At 41.0% G+C, this 23295-nt stretch overlaps 3 protein-coding genes across 3 annotated transcripts; all 3 read left to right on the top strand.

The window, feature by feature from the left end:
• Positions 1 to 304: 304 nt before the first annotated feature.
• On the top strand, positions 305 to 2669 carry LOC148641442 (allatostatin-A receptor-like). Its single transcript, XM_088618383.1, has 2 exons — positions 305 to 1186; positions 2520 to 2669. Exons 1-2 carry the CDS (start codon positions 321 to 323, stop codon positions 2587 to 2589), a joined length of 936 nt encoding a protein of 311 aa, XP_088474509.1. The 5' UTR covers positions 305 to 320; the 3' UTR covers positions 2590 to 2669.
• Positions 2670 to 11692: 9023 nt separating this feature from the next.
• On the top strand, positions 11693 to 12562 carry LOC148641441 (uncharacterized). The gene has a single exon (XM_088618675.1). The coding sequence runs from the start codon at positions 11693 to 11695 to the stop codon at positions 12560 to 12562; it is 870 nt and encodes a 289-aa protein (XP_088474801.1).
• Positions 12563 to 19649: 7087 nt separating this feature from the next.
• Positions 19650 to 20519, top strand: LOC148641440 (uncharacterized). The gene has a single exon (XM_088618674.1). The coding sequence runs from the start codon at positions 19650 to 19652 to the stop codon at positions 20517 to 20519; it is 870 nt and encodes a 289-aa protein (XP_088474800.1).
• The last annotated feature ends 2776 nt before the right edge of the window (positions 20520 to 23295 follow it).

Below are 23295 nucleotides of genomic sequence, written 5' to 3'. Positions count from 1 at the left end.
TAAAAATAAGAACGTGCATTAAGAGTTTCTTCTCACTACAACGCAGTACTGATTTCAGCTCACGTGGTTCTGTAATCATGTTCGTTTATTAGTAATAATGTAAGAAATTCCTGGTAAAAAAAGTGATTCTGGTGGGAATCCACCTCCTAGACTTCCGTGACAAATGCGAACTGCATTTTACCATCTGAAGCTAATTATTCTCGGGAGTTCCTAAACCCCAGATGAGCTGTGAGTTTGTTAATGCGGATAATCTGCTGCTGAGACAGTTTCGCACATTAAAAGTCAAGCGCCGCAGGTCCAGACTCTCACTTTACTGCGCGATGATTGCGCTGAACCTGACTGTGCCGTTAGCGGTGGATTTCCTGGAAACTGCAGATTATTTCATTTTTATAACCAGCTTCCTGATCTCTACCAGCTCTGTTCTCGTGGCTGGCTCGGTTGTGTTGGGCATTCTTTGTAAAAAGTCACTTCGAGCTCAAAACAGGTTTATTTTCATGCTGAACACCAGCATAACTGACACATTATATGGGTTAGGCGGTTACTACATCGGACTGTTTGATGTGAAGGAGGGCTATCCGTCCAAAAATGGAACCTATTACATAGTGTCTTCGCTACTGGGTGTTAACCTATTTACGATCTTGTTTGCGCAGTTGGACCGATTCCTTGCTGTAGTTTATCCTTATGCTTACAGTCGTTATGTAACCAGGACTGTAGTTATAGGAGTTTGCTTATTCAGTTGGTTTTACACTTATTTCTTTTTGACAATACAACACGTAGTTACTATCGAGGTGGCTGCAAAACTAAACGCTTATGGTATTTTGACGATCCAGGCAGTAATAATCGCGAAAGTGCTGATGAACGTGAAACTGTACCTCATCGCTAAATACCAGATTGCTCGCGAGCCGCCGGGTCCAGAGAGAGACAGCAAGAAAGAGTCCCTGAGACTCATCATCGTGGTGGTAGTCTGCTTCCTGGCGCTCTGGTGTCCTTACTTTTACTGTACTCTATTGCTTGAAATTACCAAGACCACATACATGTTCAAGAATAACGCCCATGATCCTCTTAGTTTGATAATAAGGTTAACTTCAACCTGTACCCCCGGACTGTACATCTGGGGGAGCCCCGCTCTCAGGGAGGCTGTGCTGAAGACGGTGTGGGGGAGAGTCTGCCCTGCACTGAGAAAAAGGTACGAACTGTATGAAATCTAAAGGAATGAAGTATATTTGACAGCGCCAGTCGGAAGAATGAAATATCAGACTATGAGAAATGTATTCTCCGCCGTGATCTCTTTCCTCTTATCTCTTAATTGGGTTGAACTTTCTCAGGAGGTGGTGTCGTTGTTCTTGCTCTTGTAAACGACAAAGCATGATTTGACATGACTAATTACTGCTGCTATCTGGCTCTTTTTGTTTCCGTGAAATGTGGCAATTTTATTAAAAAATAAACTTTAACACTGCAGGCAATTAATTTTAATTGTACATTAGGACATTTATAAATTGCAAGTTTGGAGTGCTCACGGTCACACTAGGAATTTCCTCTATTTTAACCATTTGTCTTAGTTTCATGATTTCTTGGCTGTTGCGTTGTCGTAAGGCGGAGATACCGATAATTCGGTGAAGAAAATAGGTCCGAGTCACCGAGGAAGCTGCGGAATTTAATCGATGATGAATAAAGAGGTGAACTCTGTATAACCTGTTACAGATAGGTAACCACCTCTAATGAACATTTCAGTCATCGTTATCAGCGTCTGAGCCAAAATCCGTCTATCAAATGTTTCTGCCTGGAACCCTTATTTTTAAAACTGCATGTAGGGAAAATCTCTATTTTAGTTTATTTTGTTAATATTTCCCCTGCAATGATTATGTGAGGCCAACGAACGTACAGTAGAAAAAGACTGACGTATTAGCCCCAAGTCTGTTCAAACCGGTTGCTAGTAATCGTGCTTTTGGAAGGTCATGTTTCTGCGTATGAAACATGTTGCTGTGTTTAACCTAAAATATGCAAAGGATAACGTTTTTCCTTCCATTTCTTTTCATTAAAAGAAATATGGTTTAAAAAGAAAACAGGAGGAGTATTTTTGTCCTAATGAAGATGAACTTGAAAGACAAATTAAATATCCTGCCGCCCTTACGACTTTTGCTGATGAAACTAATGACGATTGTCTCTGATCAGATAGCAGCTCTAACGAAAACTTCCCACTCTGAAAAATTATTAGGATATTAAAAACGCAGGCTGCATGCTTCCGCCTGTATCACATTAAAGTGAAAAGCTGTTATGTTCGCTTGCCCTTCGGCGCCGTCGGAGTATCTTAATAAAGCGTTTTCCCTTTTCCTAAATCTGGGCAGATTTTCAAAAGACACAGACAGAATAATGTTTTTAGATCTTTCCTGTAAATAAATCATTCCGACTGGCAAACTGTTGCTCATTCTCACGACACAGATCTAATGATTAGGCTGTAAGATGAATGTTGAAGTGTTACACCAAAGATCCTAAAATCGATTTCTGTGTGTGTTTTCCAGGATAAGACCAGAGTCCAAAAGAAACGGGAAACATATCGAAGAAATACTGTGTGTAACGAGGAGCAACTGAAAATATCGTCCGCCTCGCCCTTTAACACACTCGGTGACGGTGTTTTACTCATTTACACAAAAGCGGGTCTGGGTATCTCGAGTCAGGGGGAGAGACAATGTGAATATCTGTGATTGTTTTTTGCAGACGAATGTTTTTTATAAATGTGTCTTCTATGTGAAAGGGGACTCTATGTTGTATATGGTGAAAAATAAAAAAGTGGAAACATAGCACGTGACTAAAGATTTCCGAAAATATAATCTGAAAAAATTAGAAGCCTGTTTGAATATTTCACTTGATGTCCTAATTATTCTTATTATAAGATTATTATTAATAATTGCTTACACTTGCATAGCTATTTTCCGGACACTCCACTCAAAGCGCTTTACAGGTAATGGGGATCCCCTCCACCCCCAGTGTGCAGCCCCACCTGGATGTCTGGTTTAATAGCATGCACCCGGATTAGTAAGTGTCTGGTGGTGTTTCAGTAGCAGTGCGCCAGTCGGATCGACTCGTGTTCTGTAAACGCTCACACTCATAGAGTTTAAAAGTGTTTTTTTTTCCACAGCGCATCATGAGGGGATCGTTAGCTTTGCAAATTTAGCATATGTCTCGTAATGTGATATTTCAAACCGGCACAAATGGACTCTCTTCACTGTTTACAAGAGCAGCCAGTTCGTTCTACGTTTCATTTTACTTTTCCATCACGATATTCGCCCAACTACAGTTTTCACACAACTGCAGTTTAGTGTCCAAATAAAATGGACACATCTCTAAGGTACAGCAACGGCTCTGTTATGATATGTGTGAGACTTGATTCAAAGATTAGTACTGGCAATACTAAGAATGTAATTGTATCTATATATATATGTTATAAAACATCTATCCAATTAACACAGTTATTTAAGTAATTTCGATAGTGACAGTAATGTAAAAGTTACATTTGTCTTATCTAGAATTTCTTATTGCAACGCCCTATTCACTAAAGGTAATCAGGCAGTAAATCAAGACCAAACATAGTCCAACAGGTACTGAATTCAGCAGCCTGAATCCTGACCAGGCTGTGTGCAAGCGATCACATTACTCCTGTCCTGGAGTCCTTGCACTGGCTTCCTTTCACATTTCGAGTGAACTTCAATAATCCTAATTATCAGCTATAAGGTTCAACATGGCTTTGCTCGTCAATTCCTAATTACTTATTATCTGTCTACTCCCTACCTCGCAGACTTCTTTAATCTGACTCTGGTCTTTTCCGTGTCCCCTGTGTACAATCTATGGGCCTTCTCCTGCTGTGCGCCAAACATTATTTTACACCTACTGAAAATTGCTCTGAGATGCCACTTTTAAAGGCACTACATACAATATTGTGTTTTTTCTTATTAATTAATTACTGGTTGCCTTTGTAATCCGTTTTATTCTTTACCTTCTCTGCTTGATCTTTTCTCTCTCCTGCTACGTTTTCAAACATTATTTTACACCTACTGAAAATTGCTCTGAGATGCCACTTTTAAAGGCACTACATACAATATTGTGTTTTTTCTTATTAATTAATTACTGGTTGCCTTTGTAATCCGTTTTATTCTTTACCTTCTCTGCTTGATCTTTTCTCTCTCCTGCTACGTTTTCAATACCGTCTCACAGTTCAGCCTGTCACAGATTCTTCTACCTCAAAGTCCTTTGTGTTAACGTAGCAGAGTGAATTACTCAGGCTGTCAGGAGTGGGCAGTGTTAACAAGAAAACATAACCTTGTGAAATGCTCAAACTATGTGTTTGATGACTTTGTGCTTAAATTTAATAATCTCGCAAAGGAAAAAAATAACTGTTGAACAGCCTTTTCAGTGCTCTGGAATACCAATAGAGGTTAGGTAACCTATGCATAGCAATAACTAATAATAATAAGGCTAAGTAAGCACTCTGGGGTGAGTTTCCCGAAAGCATCGTGGCGCTAAGAACATCGTAAACTCGATATTAAGATCTATCGTTAATTTACGAATGTTTCCCAAAATCCATCGTAACTAAAGTAGCACTACTACTAAAGTAGAATTCCCATGACGTGAATTGAATGTGCTCTGTCTGGCGATCTCTGTCGCTAAGGTTGGCGCAGGAGGTAGCCAGTTTAAGAAGCACTTAGTGATTAACGAGCGGGTCGGGGAGCACGTAGATTACGAAGGATTTAACGTGCTACTTTAGTTACGATGGAGTTTGGTAAACACTCGTAAATTAACGATCGATCTTAAGAGCGAGTTTACGACGTTCTTAGCGCTACGATGCTTTCGGGAAACTCACCCCAGATCTTGAATCTGTACATCTAGGGGAGCCCCGCTCTCAGGGAGGCTGTGCTGAAGACGGTGTGGCGGAGAGTCTGTCCCCCAGTGAGAAAAAGGTACGAACTGTATCAACTCTAAAGGAATCAAGAAGCGATTCTATTCTTGCACAGGTACATATTGAGATATAGACATATGCATACTGTAAATACATATCCGTATATTCAAACATCAAACTATAAGCAATATGTTCTACATTGTGATCTCGCTGCCTGCTGTTTTTACAGCCGTTTTTTTATTTCTTAACTGGGTAAAAAAACTTTCTGACACGTTAATGTCGTTAGTCATTGTCAAAATGTCAAGTTAATGTCAAAATGTTGTTTTTGGTCTTATAAAAGACAATGTATTTGTGTCTTTGACAATGACTCATTAGTACTTAGGATCATTTTGTGAAACTCCAGGTCTCTGTGAAATAGGCTATTTCAAAATAAACTATTTTAAAGTTTATTACTTTAATTTCACATTTTATTGGCTGTTCCATTTAAGTAAGACGGAGGTTTCGTAATTGGGCGAAACAAATAGGTCAGAGTCACCGAGGAAGCAGTGGAATTTAATTAATGACGAACAGTCTTGACTCCGAGGACTCTTTCAAACCTTTTTTTTCCCTTTTTTCCGTTACCGTTATTAGCATCTGAGCCAAGCTGCATGTATGAAATGTTTCTGTCTGAAAGCCTGAATATGAAACTTCTCGTAGGGAAAATAGTTGGTATATTTGGCGACTAATTCGCAAGCAGTGATTTTGTAGGACCAACGTAAGTACAGTAGAAACACTGACGCATTAACCCCAAATCTGTTAAAACCGGTTCCTGGTTATCATGCGGTTTGAAGAGCATGTTTCTGCGAATGAAACACGTTGCTGTGTTTTACCTAAAATACCCAACGAAAAAAGCTTCTTCCATTGTTCTCTTTTCATTAAATGAAATCTGGTTTCAAAAGCAAACCTGAGGACTATTTTGAAAGAAAATCCCGCTGTTTTACGAGCTTTGCTGAAGAGAATAACAACATCAGACAGAAGGCGGCTCTTACGAAAACTTCTCACTCTAACAACGCTTTAGCATATTAAATATTACCGCAGGCTGTATGCATTCTCCTGTATCTCCTGTGTTAAAGTGAAAAGCTGTTATGTTCGCTTGCCCTTCAGTGCCGTCGGCGTTTCTTAAAAAGTGCTTTCCGTTTTTTAGTCTGGGCAGGCAGATCCTGGAAAGACACAGGCAGAATCATGTTTTTCGATCTTTCCTGTAAAGGAATCATTCCGGCTGGCACACTGTTGAATTGCTCGTTCTCAACACAGACATTTAGTAATTAGGCTGTAACAGGCAATTGTTGACATGCACATTCTCACAACAAATATCTAATACTTAGGTTCTAAGATAACTGTTGAAATATTGCACCAAAGATCAAAAACCTATTCCCGTGTGTTTTCCAGGATCGGGCATATCCCTAAAAGAAACATTTCAAAGAAATGCCATGTGTTACAAAGAGGAATGGAAAAAGTTATCAGAGTCCATTTAACACATTTAAAGAAAAGACATTCACTTTATTTTAACACTTCATTTTCACAAAATATATTAGACAATAAAGCCTTTTAATTCTGTTTTAAAATAGATTGTTTTAAATGCAGACTTGAAACATATTTAAACTTTCAGAAGTTAACAGATGTATTTTGAGAGAATTATTTAATTATTCCTGTTCTTTATACTATCTACTAAAAAGCTAAATTACACAGAAAAACGTCCCAAAAATTGAACCAATGGCCATTAAAGTAATATTAATAGCAAAAGGAAAACAAGAAAAATGTTACATTTGTCTTTTCTGGAACTGATTACTGAAACACCCTACTCAGTGGGGTATCTTAATCCACACTGAAGAAACTGCACTAGGTTCTGAATTCCACAGCCAGAATCCTGACCTGGCTGTGAGCAAATGATGTCATTACTTCTGTCCTTGAGTCCTTGCACTGGCTTCCCATCATGTTTCAAGTCAAGTTCAATATCCTAAGGGTCACCTTTAAGGCTCTACATGGCTTGGCTCCCCAGTACCAATCTGACTTACGATCTGTGTGGCCTTCATTCATCTGACTCTGGTCTTCTATACATCATCAAGCTTGTTTAAAATATGTGGGAGAAAGAGCCTTCTCTTGCTGTACACCTGCTGTAAAGTGCCACTTTTAAAGGCACTATATAAAACAAAGTTCGTTATTTTATTATTAATAAATACTTAATTTATTACTTCTTGTCTTTGTATTATGTTTCATTCTGTAGTTTTTCTGCCTTCTCTTTTCTCACATCTAGTGTATTTCCTGTGCAGTCTCTCAATCACAGTTCAGGGACTTACAGCTTCTTCTTTTACCTCAGATTCCTTTATTGTCAAGTTCAAGTCAATTACTCTCAGGAGTGGACAGTGTTAACAAGAAAACATAACACTGAGAAATCCTAAGAATGTGCATTTGCTGATATCTCACTTTGTGCTAGAATTTAATAATCTCACAAAGGCAAAAATCATAGAACTGCCTTTTCAATATTTGGGAATATGAATAAGTGTTAGGCAGCTTATGCATAACAATAACTAATAATAATAATATAAAGTAAGGACTGTTCAGTATGTGTTTCCACCTTCAGAAAATGAGAGATGAGTGGAGCTCCTGAATACAACAGCTCACACTTCTCTGCAGCACAGTCCCTGCTCTGTCTGTTAACCTAGATAACAGAATCGGCTTCTGGAAAAACTGGTCCTGGTGCGAGTGTGATAGACTGGCATCCTGTCCTTTTACACCCAGCCTGGTGCCCGTTGTTTGCCAGCATAGACACTGGTTTCCTGCAGCCCTGAATTGGAAGAAGTGGTTAGAAAGTGGATGGGTGTGTTTAAAAAAGCAACTTGAAAATGAATTGGGAGCCAAAATACTGTCACCAAGAGAGAGAGTCACAGGGATGGGTTTAAGAATATTCAATTCAATTCATAGAATAATCAGAGATACAGACACAAAGAGACAAACAGTAGAAACCCCCCAAGGACTATGGATCCCCAAGACCAAAAAAAGGGAACCCCTACACTAGATTACAGCTGTTGAGGGTACAGACTCCCTCACCCAGCAACAGCTGCAGCACTTAGGCTGTGTTCAGAGACAGATGTTTCTATTAAGGAACCACTGCTTTTGAAAACTACCAGCTCTGTGGGCTGACACATGAGCCAGGTCTGCTGTTGTCCTTAGTGATGCACCAGAGCCAGTTGTACTATCAAGCAGACTCAAGCTGTTGGTTAATTTGTATTAGTCTCCTTTTCCATAGCACCACACACCAAGAGCAAGGCCTGGCCTACAGTTGCTTCACAAACTGGAGGAACTGTGTGTGTTCACAGGCTGGGCCACTGCCTGTCCACTACTTCATGTCAATTACCTTCCCTAGTATTTTGTAATGGAGTGTGTATACACTAGTATTCACATAAGAGAAAGCTGAAACGAAAGCTTTTGTGTTGGATCTAGCTTTTTAGACTGAAGTCAATCAGCAGCACAAAGAGAGACTTTTAAAATTCATCGAATTGCTACGCAAGTTTTTGTATTATCAGTCCTGTCATGTGTACAAAAAGAGTTCAGAAGCCCTACAAATCTGAGCTGTCAAACAGAGTAACAATTCAATATTTTGTGTATGTGTACATATTGTAACGCTACGCCGCTGCCACCTCAGGTCAGCCCCCCACTGTTGGGGACTCGAACCCGGGCCTCCAACGTCACTCATTAGGGACCCAGCCACTCGAGCCAAAGGGAAATCACTCTGCTTTTCACAGGGAAGGGCGGTGACATCACCGCGCTGGTAAGCCGGCTCGAACAACCTGTAATGGTGGCCGTATGCGTTACAATATGTACATAAATCAGAATGCATTTCACTACTAGAGATTTGTGTTATAGTGATTTTGTAACATATGGGTGAAATGTTGTTTCACCTCTGAATGGGGTCTGCCTCTTCCTATTAAAGTGGGTATCATCAGGTGTATTGTGCTGCTGGCTGAGAACTTGTTGTTAAGTGTTTCATTAAATCGCAGTAAAGTTACCAGGGTAAAGTTGGCATGAAGTTCGAAAACGATTTTGGCACGCCTGTTGCATTTTCACGAAACCTCTTAGAGTTGCGAGAACACTTGCTTTGTGTATAAAATACATTGTGAATGCTTTCTCAGCCTTTACTTTTTCGTTTTTATGACATTTTTTTGACCAAGCACGAATATTCTTTTGTCCATATCTTAAGAAGCACATAAGAAGCTCATAAGAAGCACAGAACGTCTTCAAACCAAATGCATTTTAAAGACCACGACTTGTGGATATTTCCACAGCCTCTACATCAAACTATCAGTGAGCTAATTATCTTTTTTTAAACCTCCGGTTTTTCATCGATGAATTACACACTAACTGGAACCCGGGGAACTGCTGTGTACACACGTTCACAACGTGAGAAATACTGTTCAATACGGCATCATGCGAAAAACCCGTATATGACCATAGGAAGCAGAACAGCGCAGTCTCCAATTACCCAGACTGTAAGCACGGGAATAAAGCTTTGTTTGATTTCTGAAACCCTTCCTTTATGTCCTGTTTTCATTCAGGTAAGGGTCAACTATATTCACAATACTACTAACAGCAGGAAGATTAAAATATTCTTTACTCAGCAGCTTATTAAAAACAGCTCACATGATGTTCAAACCGACGTTTTACACAGAACACTGACACAGCTTTGCGTTACGAATCACTTTTTCTTCTGCTTTTATTTAATGTGACACAATACACTGGGATAGGGGTATTCTGTTCACAAACCAATAGCATTTAAACCACAGCACCCACAATGCTGCAAGTAAGTGTTTTGCACACTAAGCAGGTCCTCTGACTTTTCCCAGCTTTGTTTTGGGTTGTGGAATCTTTCTTTATTTTTTATGATTTTTTGAAGATAACACTACAGGTAATACACTGGGATAGGTGGGTCTTCTTCGTGGCTCAATAGCATTTCAAGTACAACAGCCACACTGTTGAAACCAAGTGTTTTACACACCAGACAGCCCCCCTAACCTTATACAACCTTGCTGTGGCTGTGGCCCCTTTCTTTATTTTTTTATGATTTTTTCCAATATGGCACCATTAGACAGGCGGTACATGGGGATAGGGGGGTGCTATTCACGAGTCAATAGCTCTTCAAGCACAACAGCCACAGTGCTGCAACCAGGTGTTTTACACACCAGACAGCTCCCCTAACCTTATACAACCTTGCTTTGAGTTGTGGAACATTTCTCTGTGTGAAAAACTGAACACCCCCTAGACTCATTAATGACGATGCACCACCTTTTAGCTGCACTAATCGCAGCCAGATGCTTCATGTAATTAGTGATCAGTCTCTCCCGTCTATGCGTAGGAATTCTGTCCAGTCTGTCCCTACAATTAACAGTTTTGAGTCTACAAATTCAGCTTTAATTAAAAAGGATCAGAGGAGAATTTAACGTTTTCAACAGGTTATACTGCTAGATGGCATTATACAAAAATTAAGGATCGGTAAGGTAAGGCTGAAGCTGCAGGGATATTCATTATCATAATTATACATTTGGACCTCCTCGGCTCCAGCTGTCTGATTCCTTAAGAGAAAAGGCACTTAATTCGGTAATAAGAATTATTTTAATATATTTCTTTGCTTTATATATAAAAAAAGTTCACAATCGGGAAGAACATCGGCACGTATAGGTTGGAGCACATCTTGTATTTTTTTCAAAGCTTGGTCGTATCATATTTATTAGATATAACTTTATTGTCCATCCAAAAGGGTGGAAATTTGTCTTTGGCATCACCGTACAAAACTACAACAAAAGTAACAGCATCATAATAATTGCTTACACTTACATAGCGCTTTTCTGGAAACTCAATGTGCAGCCCCACCTGGATGATGCGCCAGAACGCTGCCCACACACCAGCTCTCAGTGGGGAGGAGAGCAGAGTGATGAAGCCAGTTCAAGATGGGGGTTATTAGGATGTCATGATTGGTAAGGGCCAATGGGAAACTTGGCCAGGACTCCGGGGTTACACCGCTAATCTTTTTGAGAAACGCCCTGGGATTTTTAATGACCACAGAGAGTCAAGACCTCAGTTTTACGTCGCATCCGAAGGACGGAGCCTGTTTTTTTACAGTATAGTGTCCCCGTCACTATACTGGGGCATTAGGACCCACACAGACCGCAGGGTGAGCGCCCCCTGCTGGCCCCACTAACATCTTCCAGCAGCAACCTTAGTTCTTCCCAGGAGGTCTCTCATCCAGGTACTGAACAGGATCACACCTGCTGAGCTTCAGTGGGCTGCCAGTTGTGAGTTGCAGAGTGATACTGTATGGCTGCTGGCTAAATAAACATACATATAAAACAGGCAACAAAACAAACACACATCTTGCTCTGCCCATAGGACACTACCATTATACTTAATCTGAGAGTTTCAAGCAGGAAACTCTCTACGGTTCCTCGCTAAATCATCAGTTACATGTTTAGAAACGCATGGCTCGTAAAAAAAATCTTCTGTATACAGAACAGCAATGACTAACTTTCTAATTTCAGTAATTGCAAATTCACCCACTCCAAACAATTTTATCTCATAGCGCCTCTCTTATGCATCTGTCATGGTGAATAAAATGCCAACTGCCTGAGGATACCGAGATCAAGTTAATTATTACCTGGAGACCCGAAGCCCCAGATGCGCTGTGACCAACTTAACGCGTGACATCCCCTACGTATTGCTGTCCTCTTAAAAACCCAGGGCAGGATCTTAGAATGTGCATTTTACCGCGCGATGATTTCTCTGAACCTCACTGTGCCGTTAGCGGTGGACTTTAATGACGCTGCAGATTATTTCATTTTTATAGCAAATCTACTTATTGCCACCAGTGCTGTTCTACTGGCTGGCTCGGTGGTGTTGGGTATTCTTTGCACAAAGTCACTTCGAGCTCAAAATAGGTTTATTTTCATGCTTAACACCAGCATAAGTGACACACTGTCTGGGTTTGGCAATTACTACATCGGACTGTTTGATGTGCAGGAGGGCTATCCGTCCAAAAACGACACCTATTACATCGTGCCTTCGCTACTGGGAGTCAATATTCTGACCATCTTTTTTGCACAGATCGACCGATTCCTTGCTGTATTTTATCCCTATTTTTATAGTCGCTATGGAACTAGGACTGTAGTAATAGAAGTTTGCCTTTTCTGTTGGTTTTACACTTATTTAACATTGACAATTCAGCACGTAGTTACTGTCGAAGATGCAGCAAAAATAAACGCATACGGTATTTTAGCGATCCAGGCAGTAATACTTGCTAAAGTGATATTGAACGTGAAACTGTACCTCATCGCTAAATACCAGATTGCTCGCGAGCCGCCGGGTCCAGAGAGAGACGGCAAGAAAGAGTCCCTGAGACTCATCATCGTGGTGGTAGTCTGCTTCCTTGCGCTCTGGACTCCTGATTTTTACTACGTTATCGTGGTTCAGATGACCAGATCTAGATACATGTTTAACAACAACGCCAGCGACCCTCTTCACATGATGATAAGATTCACTTCAGCTAGTAACCCCGGGCTGTACATCTGGGGGAGCCCCGCTCTCAGGGAGGCTGTGCTGAAGACGGTGTGGGGGAGAGTCTGTCCCCCGCTGAGAAGAAGGTAGGAACTATAAAAACATTTTACATGGACATACTGACAGAAGCAGTCGGTACAATCAAGGATCAAACTATGGATTTTGTTTTCCCAATTTCAACTGCTTTCTCATTCTTATCTGTTAATTGGGTTAAAACATCTTCATGTCTCTTTTGGTCGTTGTTTTGTTCTCGTAAACGACATTGTATGTGTCTCTGGTTTGACATATGAATAATTACTGCTGGTATCTGATTCTACAACTCCGAGTCCCCATGAAAGAGAGCAGGTTATTCAATTAGATATCATTTACATTTTGTTACTGTATTCGAAGGCACCGTAGTAACACCATAGACGTCTACTGCAATTCAAAATATTTTGAATTTTAATAGTTATTTAATATCCGAAAAGCACGGTTAGCAACGCTTCATTATAATTGCTTTATTACTTTTCATAGCTTGATGCTTTATTAAGGGCTTCCTCGAAGTAATCCGAGGCGCCGTAATTATACGATAAAAATAAGCCGTCGAGGAAGCGATGAGATTTAAAATAAAAAATAAATAAATTGGGCGACCTCCGAGGTCTTTCTGACCCTGCAGAGCATCTTATAACCTGTGCATGAAACCGTCAGGAGTACGCCTCATCAGCTTCTGTTTAAGAAATATTTCAAGTGAAAACCTCATTTCAAAACTGCATATGTCAATATCTATAATTTACTTGGTATCTCTTGTGAATAGGCATCCGTTCAGTGATTTTGTAGGCAGACTGAAGGAGTGCACTGTTCTGGTAATCCATGGACAGACTTTTGTTTATCTAACTCTGCGAGTTTCACTCATTCACCCTCGGCTGTAACAAAGCCGCTGAACGCGATATAGTCGCAATTACCAGCTGAGCCGTGATGAAGTGCTCTTCTTAAATACAAGACGAAAAACGTTTTCTTTTTTTCTTCACTTTAGTTTACAAGAAATATGGCTTCAAAAAAATTTTGAATCTTCCCAAAATCAACGAATTTTGCCAGGGTTTTTTTTTTACATCTTCGACACGAACTTAAAAAAATGTTTGCATCGGTGATCAGACTGGCTAAGAACAGTTTTAAAGACAACTTCCTACTCTTCAAAAATCTAATCATATTGCGATGCCCTGTCACGCTTCATCCTGGATTGTGGTAAATCGAGACGCTGTTGACATTTTCGCTTTTCCTTTGTGACACTCTGCGAGTCTTCAAAATCTTTGTCGCGTATTTTTAGATTCTAGGTAGATCCTTTAAAGACACAGGCAGAATAAATGTTTTAGCCCTTCCGTCAAGCCCTATTTTTCTCTTGGGGTGTCTGGTATCCAACACTTTTTAACATTCAATCTTATAATTCTCTGCAGGTCGTTACCGTAGAAATGGTTGCAAAACTAAACAAAAGCTAAATTTGTCGAGAAATGACGATCGCGAGCCTGCTGGTGAATGAGTCGATTGTTTGCAGAAGTGTCAGTCCACCACCAAGGAATGAGAGCTCTTCTCTCCTCTGTATTAAAATCACTTTCCTCTCCCGCCACGCCCTGCTCCGTGTAACCCCACTCTATTGAGCTTCCAGCCGAGTTGTGAACTGCTTACTGGAATCCTTAGTTGGACTAATATCCTGCTTTTACTGGTGTTTAGGTCTAAAATAAAAATAAGTGGGGAAACAGCACAGTAACAGTAATGCTTTAATTCATGTATTAAAGGGGGGCACGGTGATGCCATATCAACAGTGCCGATTCGCAACGCTGGAGCCCCGGTTTCATTTCCTGCTGTCTGTATGGAGTTTGCATGTTCTCTTCTTGATCTCATGGAGTTCCTACGGGTGCTCAAGTTTCCTCCCGCAGTCCAAAGGCATGCTGGTGGGTTATTCGGGTTCAGGGAAATTTGGCGCTGGTGTGAGTGGCGTAGCCAGGATTTTATATTTGGGGCGACGGGGACACCCCTAGAGATGGCAATTTTAAATGACACTTTCTACCTTTCAAATAGGAGGCACTACTAAAGGGCGTGATATACTAAAGCAAAAGAAAAATAGTCTAAATTTGTACACCGAAATGCAAGAATTTAAAACCGCATAACTAACGACCAGCAGTTCCATTATAGTCCTTCGAGTAGGTCGCTGCGTCAGCGAAGAAAACCAGACAGACTGTTTCCAAACACAAGGGGAAAAATCCATCTTTATCATCTTTCTAGAAAATAAAAAGCGATCTGATATTCAGTCTGCTTACGGAACATTACACATTATTATTATTAATTGCTTCCACTTGTATAGCACCTTTCTGGACACTCCACTTATAGCTCTTTACAGGGAAAGGGGACTCTCTTCCACCATCACCAGTGTGCAGCCCCTCCTTGATGATTATTTGAATCATTCCGGTAACACCACCTGAAATGTTATATGAACGATCTATAAGGATTTTCTATGTGTGTGTGTTTTCAGGACCGGGCCGGATATAAAGACACTGCAAAAATTTGGAAGACCTGCAGGCTGTAACGGATCGGAACTGAAAACGCCGTCTTAACTGAACAGAATCAAAGAGAAGGCACGCACGCGGGGAAACTTGAAAAATACTACTTTTAATTATTTTATTCATATTTGCTGCTATGTTTTTACACTTCGTTTTGGTTTAAATATTTGATGTAGCGATAAACGATTTTTTTCCCCCGATTTATGATAAAAGAAAACTTCGAAAACACAATTCATACACCATAATACTACACGTGGCGTTAATAATAGTCTTACACAATGAACACCTTTCTTTTTATTTCTGACTCCAGACTCAACAGTATCACAGTTCAGACACCCGCAGTCTCTGCTTTTACCTACAATTCCTCTATTTTCTTTACGTAGGAAACTGTATGAAACAGGGGTCAAAGAGGTACAAAGTTAAATAGGATTTTGTTAGAATATGTAATCGTAATACTACAGTCTGGTCCACGGTCTACAGTCTCACCCTGTGCCTGAATTTCATCATTTTACAACGCCATAAACAGACAAACAGCTCTTTCAAACGTTTGGAATATCGGGGAGGAAAGCGCATTTTTTGTAAACCGGTTTTTGATGTGAGCGAATGACCGCTTCGGTTCCCTGAACCAGGATTCCGAAGACGCAAAAGTAAAATTTAAATTTAAAGAAAGGCTCCAGTTTTTTTCCTAAATGTCACCACACACACAGTTATAAGGGAGTAAAATAGGAAAAATAAGCCTGAAGATTTTGCGACTTGAAAAATATTGGACCTTTCAGAAGTAATTTGATTTTGGAGGATTGTTTCATTTATTTCCGTTCTTACACGATCTAGATGCTAAATTACAAGGGGAATCTTCTATACACGTGAACCAACTGCCATTTTCATTGCTAACATTCTTAATATAACTTAAATGTTACACTTGTCTTTTCTAGGACTGATTAATTATTGCGACACCCTACTCTCTGGGGTATCTAAATCCACACCGAAGTAACTGCACTAGGTTCAGAGTTCCGCAGCCAGAAAGCAGAGTAGGTTGTGCGCATATGATCCTGTTACTCCTGTCCTGAAGTTCTTGCACTGGTTTAGAGTCACTTTCAGAATCCTCAAGCTCAGCTGTAATCTGCTACATGGCTGGACACCTCAGTATCCATTTGACCTGCTATTATCTGCCCGCTCCCCACCTCGCAGCCTCCATTCATCGGACTCTGGTCTCCTATATGTCCCTCAAGCTTGTTTACAATCGGTAGGTAACCGTGCCTTCTCCTGCTGTGTCCAAAACTGTTTTTTTACACCTACTGTAAAGTGCTTTCAGATGTGAAAGGCACGATATAAAATAAAGTGTATTATATTATTGCTACTAAATGTGTTACTCCTTACTTTGGTATCATGTCTCGTTCTGTACCTTTTCTGCCTTCTCTTTCCTCCCACCTAAAGTGTTTATTTTTACAGTCTCACACTTCAGAGTCTCACAGATTCATTTATTACCTGAAAGCCCTACGTTGTCATAACTTAGCAGTGTCAGAAGCAGACAGTCTTAAGAAGAAAACACAAGAAATTTTGTGACATCCTAAGAACATGTATTTCCCTTCTACCTTTGTGCTAGAATTTAATAATCTCACAAAGGCAAAAAAAAATATAGAACTGCCTTTTCAATGTTTTAGAATGTGAATCAGTGTTAGGCAATTTCTGCAGAACAATAATTTGTAAGGTCTGGGTTCAGTATGTGCTTCCACCTTCAGAAACAAGGGGGACCAGACACACCAAGCTGGAGCTCCTGAACACGCCAGCCATTTACCCACATAAAGCTCCCACATCTCTGCAGCACAGTCCCTGCTCTGTCTGTTAAGGTTAATCGGCTTCTGGAAAAACTGACCCTGGTGTGAATGCATCTGCCCTGTGATAGACTGACATCCTGTTCTTTTACACCCAGCCTGGTGCCCGTTGTTTGCCAGGATAGACACTGGTTTCCTGCAGGCCTGAATTGGAAGAAGTGGTTAGAAAGTGGATGGGTGTGTTTAAAAAAGGCAACTTGAAAATGACTTGGGAGCCAAAATACTGTCACCAAGAGAGAGAGTCACAGGGATGAGTTTAAGAATATTCAATTCAATTCATAGAATAATCAGAAATAGAGAAACAAAGAGACAAACAGTAGAAACCCTCCAAGGACTATGGATCCCCAAGACCAGAAAAGGGAACCCCTGCACTAGATGATTGCAGCTGTTGAGGGTACAGACCCCCTCACCCAACAACAGCTGAAGCAAGAGAGCAAGAGACAAGAGTAGGAATAAATTAAATTATTGACACGATATCCTTATAGGGACTTCTGAAAGTATCCGATCTCAAAGTTTGACGGCAAAATGCCAGGCGGGAGGGATGAGGTGTTTGGCAGGATAGTATCCGAAGCATTTTGGCAGGTACACTGCTGCTGATGTATTTAAACACCACTAGGACACTGGTTGAATGTTACTTGTTACACCCTATGCAGTCGTCTGGTAGAGATCAAGGAACGAGTGGAGAAAACCTGGTGCACCCAGACGTAAAACGAGGTCCAGAATCGTAGTCGAAGGGAAGCGAAGTCCAGGAACCAGATACCCAAGAGAGAGGTCCCGAAGGTGTAGACGTGAAGATCATCAAGAAACTCCCCAATACAACTGTGATCAACTCTTAAGTAGTCTAAAGCTGGAAGGTGTGGTGGTGATCGGGGGGGGCTGATTGGATAATTAGTTCTGATGGCCACGCCTTCTGAAACAGGTGGAGGCTTCCCTCTGGCTACGGGAGCCCGTGACAATGGGTGTCTGCATGAAGTGCTCATTTTGTTTAACCCAGAGCACCGAAGTGATTATGTAGAAGTGCCAATTTAAACAAAGAATGAGACACTGGACATCATAAAAACAGAAGAGACAGCGTGGTTCCTGGTGTACTATCGTGGTAGCGCGTGTTAATTGCGCTAAAAAACAACGTGCTTGAATATAGAGATGATTAAACCCGGGTAAGAGTGGACTGGGTAAGAGCGATCACCACCAACGGTAGATGTCCAATGAGCAGGCAGGGCTGCTGCCGTTTTTCACAAAGCACATTACAATGCCTACCGAAAAGACAATGTTTCATACTATCGCACACACCGCTCTTGATCACGATCTCAATCTGGTAGATAAAACACTCAGTTAACATGAAAGCCATTTCATGCGTGGGGGATCACAAATTTTCAATATCCATTGATGTTCCTAATGTTATCATCGTTATAAAGCAGAGGTTAAATTTGATATTACTTTTATAGAGTACCTTTCGAGACGGGCATCGCGAAACATCAAGCCAATACATACACAAGTAAAGAGAAGACATATTGTATGATTCCTGAATTCAATGCAGAAACACGATAAGTAAAAGTCTCTCACAAAGTTCCAAGATTGCTTAGACCTTTAGAAAAAAGACTATTACATTTTAAAATGTAAAATAAGACGAAAGCTGATATAGTGGACCTGCTGGAATTAAGCTTTTAAGGGGACTTTCTGGTCTGTAGAGGAGTTTTATCCTAATTCCACGGATTGTGGTTTCGCACCACTGGCTCCTCAGAGGAGCACAGACACCTGGAGTCTACTACTATTGTCCCAGCTCGCGTTCCCCGTTAGTGGGCGAACAGTCCAGCTCTCGATGAACATCCATTCCTAGTTTGTCAGTGCCTGATGACGGTCAAAATCAGAAAACGGCCACCACGTGCAGGTGGACCAATGACGTTTTAAAGGTGATGTGACCGCAGCTAGAAGTGATGTTTGTTGAATATTGGATCCCACCCATCCATTTTCTAACCGCTTCATCCAATTCAGGGTCTCAGGTGAGCCGGAGCCTTTCCCGACAAGCAAAGGGCTCGAGGCAGGCTACAGCCTGGCGTCCCGCCAGTCCATCCCAGCGCGCACTCTCACGTGAGGGCCAATAACCTACCAGTGAGTCTTTGGGCTGTGGGAGGAAACAGACATTTCTGATTCTGTTTAATGTTGAAAAGTAGTAACTCCCACGATTACCAATGAGGACATTATGCGCTAAAATGGAATCAGTAAAGGGATATTCTGAGGAAAACGAAATATTAAATAAGAGAAGAGTTTCTTGACATTCCACGCAAGTGTGGGATGCTAACGATTATGATACCTCTTGTAGTAACAGGAATTACATACAGGTTGAAAGAAACCAATCGAGTACTACATACAGAATTCGGACCATATGTTTCCATATATTTGAGGAGTGTTGCGCTGACAGCACTTCTATCATCTGTTTTTAAAAAAACAGAATACGCTTGTTCAGTAACTATGCACTGATTATAATTGAACCGAGTTTATGTAGCAGACTTAAATTCCTACTTACAATCTTCACTACATTTCTGTAAACAGTGTAATGTTATTCCAAGCGTCAGCTATCGTTTTGTTTACAAATGAACACTACTAATTGTAGAAAAAGACAATCAAATTAATGACTTTCTGCTCGATTACTCAGCTATGACGCTACTCAGACAATAGGCGAACTTGTCGGCGGAGACTGAGGCTGCGTGTTAATTGCTCCCAGGGTAGCCGGGACCCTTAACAAACGGCTCGTTCAGCTCCAGCTTCTCATTTAAAATCTCAGCGGGGTCACTCCCACGAATCTAAGCCACAGCGATGATTTCTCTGAACCTCACTGTGCCGTTAGCGGTGGACTTTAAAAACGCTGCAGATTTCTTCATTATTATAACCAATCTACTAGTTGCCACCAGTTCGGTTGTCGTGGCGGGCTCGGTGGTGTTGGGAATCGTTTGTAAAAAGACACTCCGAAGACAAAACAGGTTCATTTTTATGCTGAACACCAGCATAACCGACACACTGTCTGGGGTAGGTGGTTACTACATCGGACTGTTTGATGCGCAGGAGGGCTATCCGTCCAGGAATGGTACTTATTTCATACTCCCCTCGCTACTGGGAGTCAACGTTCTGACTATTATGTTTGCACAGCTGGACCGATTCCTTGCAGTGGTTTATCCTTATACTTACAAACGTTATATAACTAGAACTGTTGCTATAGAAGTTTGCGTTTTTGCATGGTTTTACACTTACTTAACAGTAGCAATTCAGAACCTTGTTTCTGTCGAGGTGGCTGCCAAAATGAACGCTTATGGTATTTTGACTTTCCAGGCAATAATAATCGCGAAAGTGCTGATGAACGTGAAACTGTACCTCATCGCTAAATATCAAATATCGCGGGAGCCGCCGGGTCCAGAGAGAGACAGCAAGAAAGAGTCCCTGAGACTCATCATCGTGGTGGTAGTCTGCTTCCTGGCGCTCTGGACTCCTCGCTTTTACTACATTATCGTACTTCAAGTGACCAGATCCAGGTACATGTTCAGAAACTACGCCAGCGACCCTTTTAGCATGATGATACGATTCACTTCAACCTGTACCCCCGGACTGTACATCTGGGGGAGCCCCGCTCTCAGGGAGGCTGTGCTGAAGACAGTGTGGGGGAGAGTCTGTCCCCCACTGAGAAACAAGTAAGTACAGTATATCCAAAGAAAATGGTTCATAGTTTTAGTGGTGACTAGAGTATCCACAAAGATGTTAGACTCTTAGAGAAAAAAAAATGAATTCTTGATTATATAATTTTTAAATAGTCTTCAGCATCAGTTTGCTGCTGCAGAGAAGTGTGTCATATTAATTAAAATAGCTCGTAGCTTGCTTTTTGGGTTGGTTTCTGCATCTGTTAGCAAAGTTAGGATTTCAGCTAGAAATGTATAAAATTAAACGCAAAAATAGGAGTCTGTTTAAAAGAAATGCCAGTTAATTATGAAACTTCTTTTTTTCTTGTGTTTCCCAGGAGGATCTCCTCAAGCTCTTAAAGGGAACAGCAACAGCAACAGCAACAGCAACAGCAACAGTACAGAAGAGCTTCTGAATGTAGTGCACTAGAAGTCAGGAGATCAGAACTTAGCACATTCGGAGTGGACAGACCACACCTGGTCATTTTCGCCAACAGGAAGAACTGTTTTTTCTTCCCTCTACCAGGCGTAAATATGAGAATTAAGTAGTTAAAATATTATAATATTGAAGGAGGTGATTGTTCATATTGAAGCACTTCTTTGTACAGGTCCCAGAAGAAATGTTCATATTTTACTATAATAAACAACCACGGTTTCCAGTCCTGGTCCTGAAAGGTAGGTGTGTCTACATTCGGGCTCATAACGACCTAATTTCACCTCGTTATTGGTTTAATTTTAACAATTTACCCAAGGCTCTTCAAGTAAGTACCTGTGATCTCTAGAGACCTACTGTAGAGCTCATACAGGCACGTCCCCCGTGACCAGAATTGGCGACCTCTATGTACTAATCCCTAATGTTTCCTTAAAAGAGATTTCGTGTCAAGCATGCGACGTGCCCGTTGTGTTATCAACGCACATTTTCCATAAATAATCTTAATGAAATAAAGCCACGCGAATTCAAAGTGGACTTCAAGCACCAGACAAATAGTTGTTCTGGTATTAAAAACAACTGCAGCACCTGAGCTGAACTCTTAACTCGGCACCACCGGAAGATAAGCCAATAAACCAAAACCAGGTAAACCACATCACCCCAATTAGCAAATGACTTTTAATTATGATCGTTTACACTTTTCTTTTTCCATCTATTACTCTTAATATCGCCTTTCCGTGCTCTTCCGCTCTTCTCTGCCTCTGTAGCTGACTGCCCAGTGACTGTACGGTTAGTATTTGATCCGGCGGGTCAGTTCAGATATTGTAGGTTGCTAGTCACCAGATAACAAAAGGAAAGTTTTAAGTAGGAGAAACTTGTAAAACCGATGATCGTACTGACCCAATAAACTGCTCATGAATATTCAGCAACTCTACTCTGTTGTGGTATGCGAAAAGACAAATTCCTAATGCAAGAACTTGTATATGGCTAATAAAGTGATCTTATCTTGTTCGGGCTCAGTTTCAGAATTGTCCTACTCCGTGGTGTTCTGTTTCTCTGTAGCTTGATGGCCTCCCGAACCAATATTCAGGAATGCACAATTTCTGGTCACATATCTCAATTGTGCATTGTTCATTATCTGACTTCACTTCTGTTTCATTAAACTCAATATCTCTCCGAGTTAAGATTGCTGTTTTTGGTTTTTTTGTAGTTGTTCGGCTCCAGCCAAGAACAGACGTGTTTGAAGTCGACGTTATAACAGATTTAACATGGTGATAACTGGGGACAGTAAACCTTCATTTCATTATTTAATGCAGAGTGCAGCTCAACATTGACAAACACAGCAAAAACATATTTTTGTTGAAAACCCCTCCATTATTCGCAAAAGTGATACAGTTTTGTTATCAGGTAGACTGACACTTGACATGACAGTGCGCTACAATTTTTACAGGAGCGCTGCTTTATACAAGCCACAGATAACCCGTTACACAACTACTAGGATGTAATAAGTGGGAATGTATGGATTGAGGCTTTATAGATTAGTAGCAAAATGTAGACTCATTCTTTCAACTGAATTAATCCAATACAACCGCCGTGTGTTTCTTTTACTGTTTCGATATCGACTTCAAACACCGGTTTTGTTTCGGACCAGATCTTGGAAAAGGTGGGCCGAATGAAGGCAGCGATAATATGTATTCGTGTAGAGAGGGTACTGTATGTGCCCCTTGTACATGTCATTTTGTACCTTCATTTTAGACTAAAGAGACAAATTGTGCAGGGCTGCGAAGGTCTTTCTTACTTACAGTAAGAAAAAGACACAGTCCGGTTGCTTAAGCCACACTTCCTGGGTCAATTGCAACGAAATTAGGGATTTTGCACGCAGCTGCATACTATATTGCAGACTAGTTAATTCGGTCATATCTGGAGTTCATCTCCAGCTGAACTTGCGGTTAGTACGGTTGAGCACCCCTGCTGCAGGGAACTAAGAATACGGCAGGTGAATTTGGAAGGCAAATTTTAAACAGGTACATTTCAGACGCTATACAGTAGGTTCAAGTATGTAAATCTTGTGATAGCATGAGTAAGAATATCAGGGAATCACCTACACTGAGCGCATTCAAATCCAAACTCAAAACTTTCGTGTTCAGAAAGGTTTCTTCTGTACCTGTCCATAACTTCCTCTACTGCGCTTCCCGTGTGCAGTAGTCTCTTCTGTTTATTGTACTCATTTTATATCATGTCATTTGCCAAACCGCTTTATACCATACGGTGTCGCCTACCCGGCAAGCAACTAGCGCAAGGCAGGGTACCCCTTGGACATGGGGACAATTTGGAGGCCACGGTAAAGGCCGAGGGTGGAGATTTG

Source organism: Lepisosteus platostomus, chromosome 24 (genome assembly GCF_059453375.1).
Source record: "Lepisosteus platostomus isolate fLepPlt1 chromosome 24, fLepPlt1.hap1, whole genome shotgun sequence".
Taxonomy (NCBI): Eukaryota; Metazoa; Chordata; class Actinopteri; order Semionotiformes; family Lepisosteidae; genus Lepisosteus; species Lepisosteus platostomus.
Note: the sequence above shows the minus strand (reverse complement) of the source record. Positions and strands in the feature narration are given on the sequence as shown.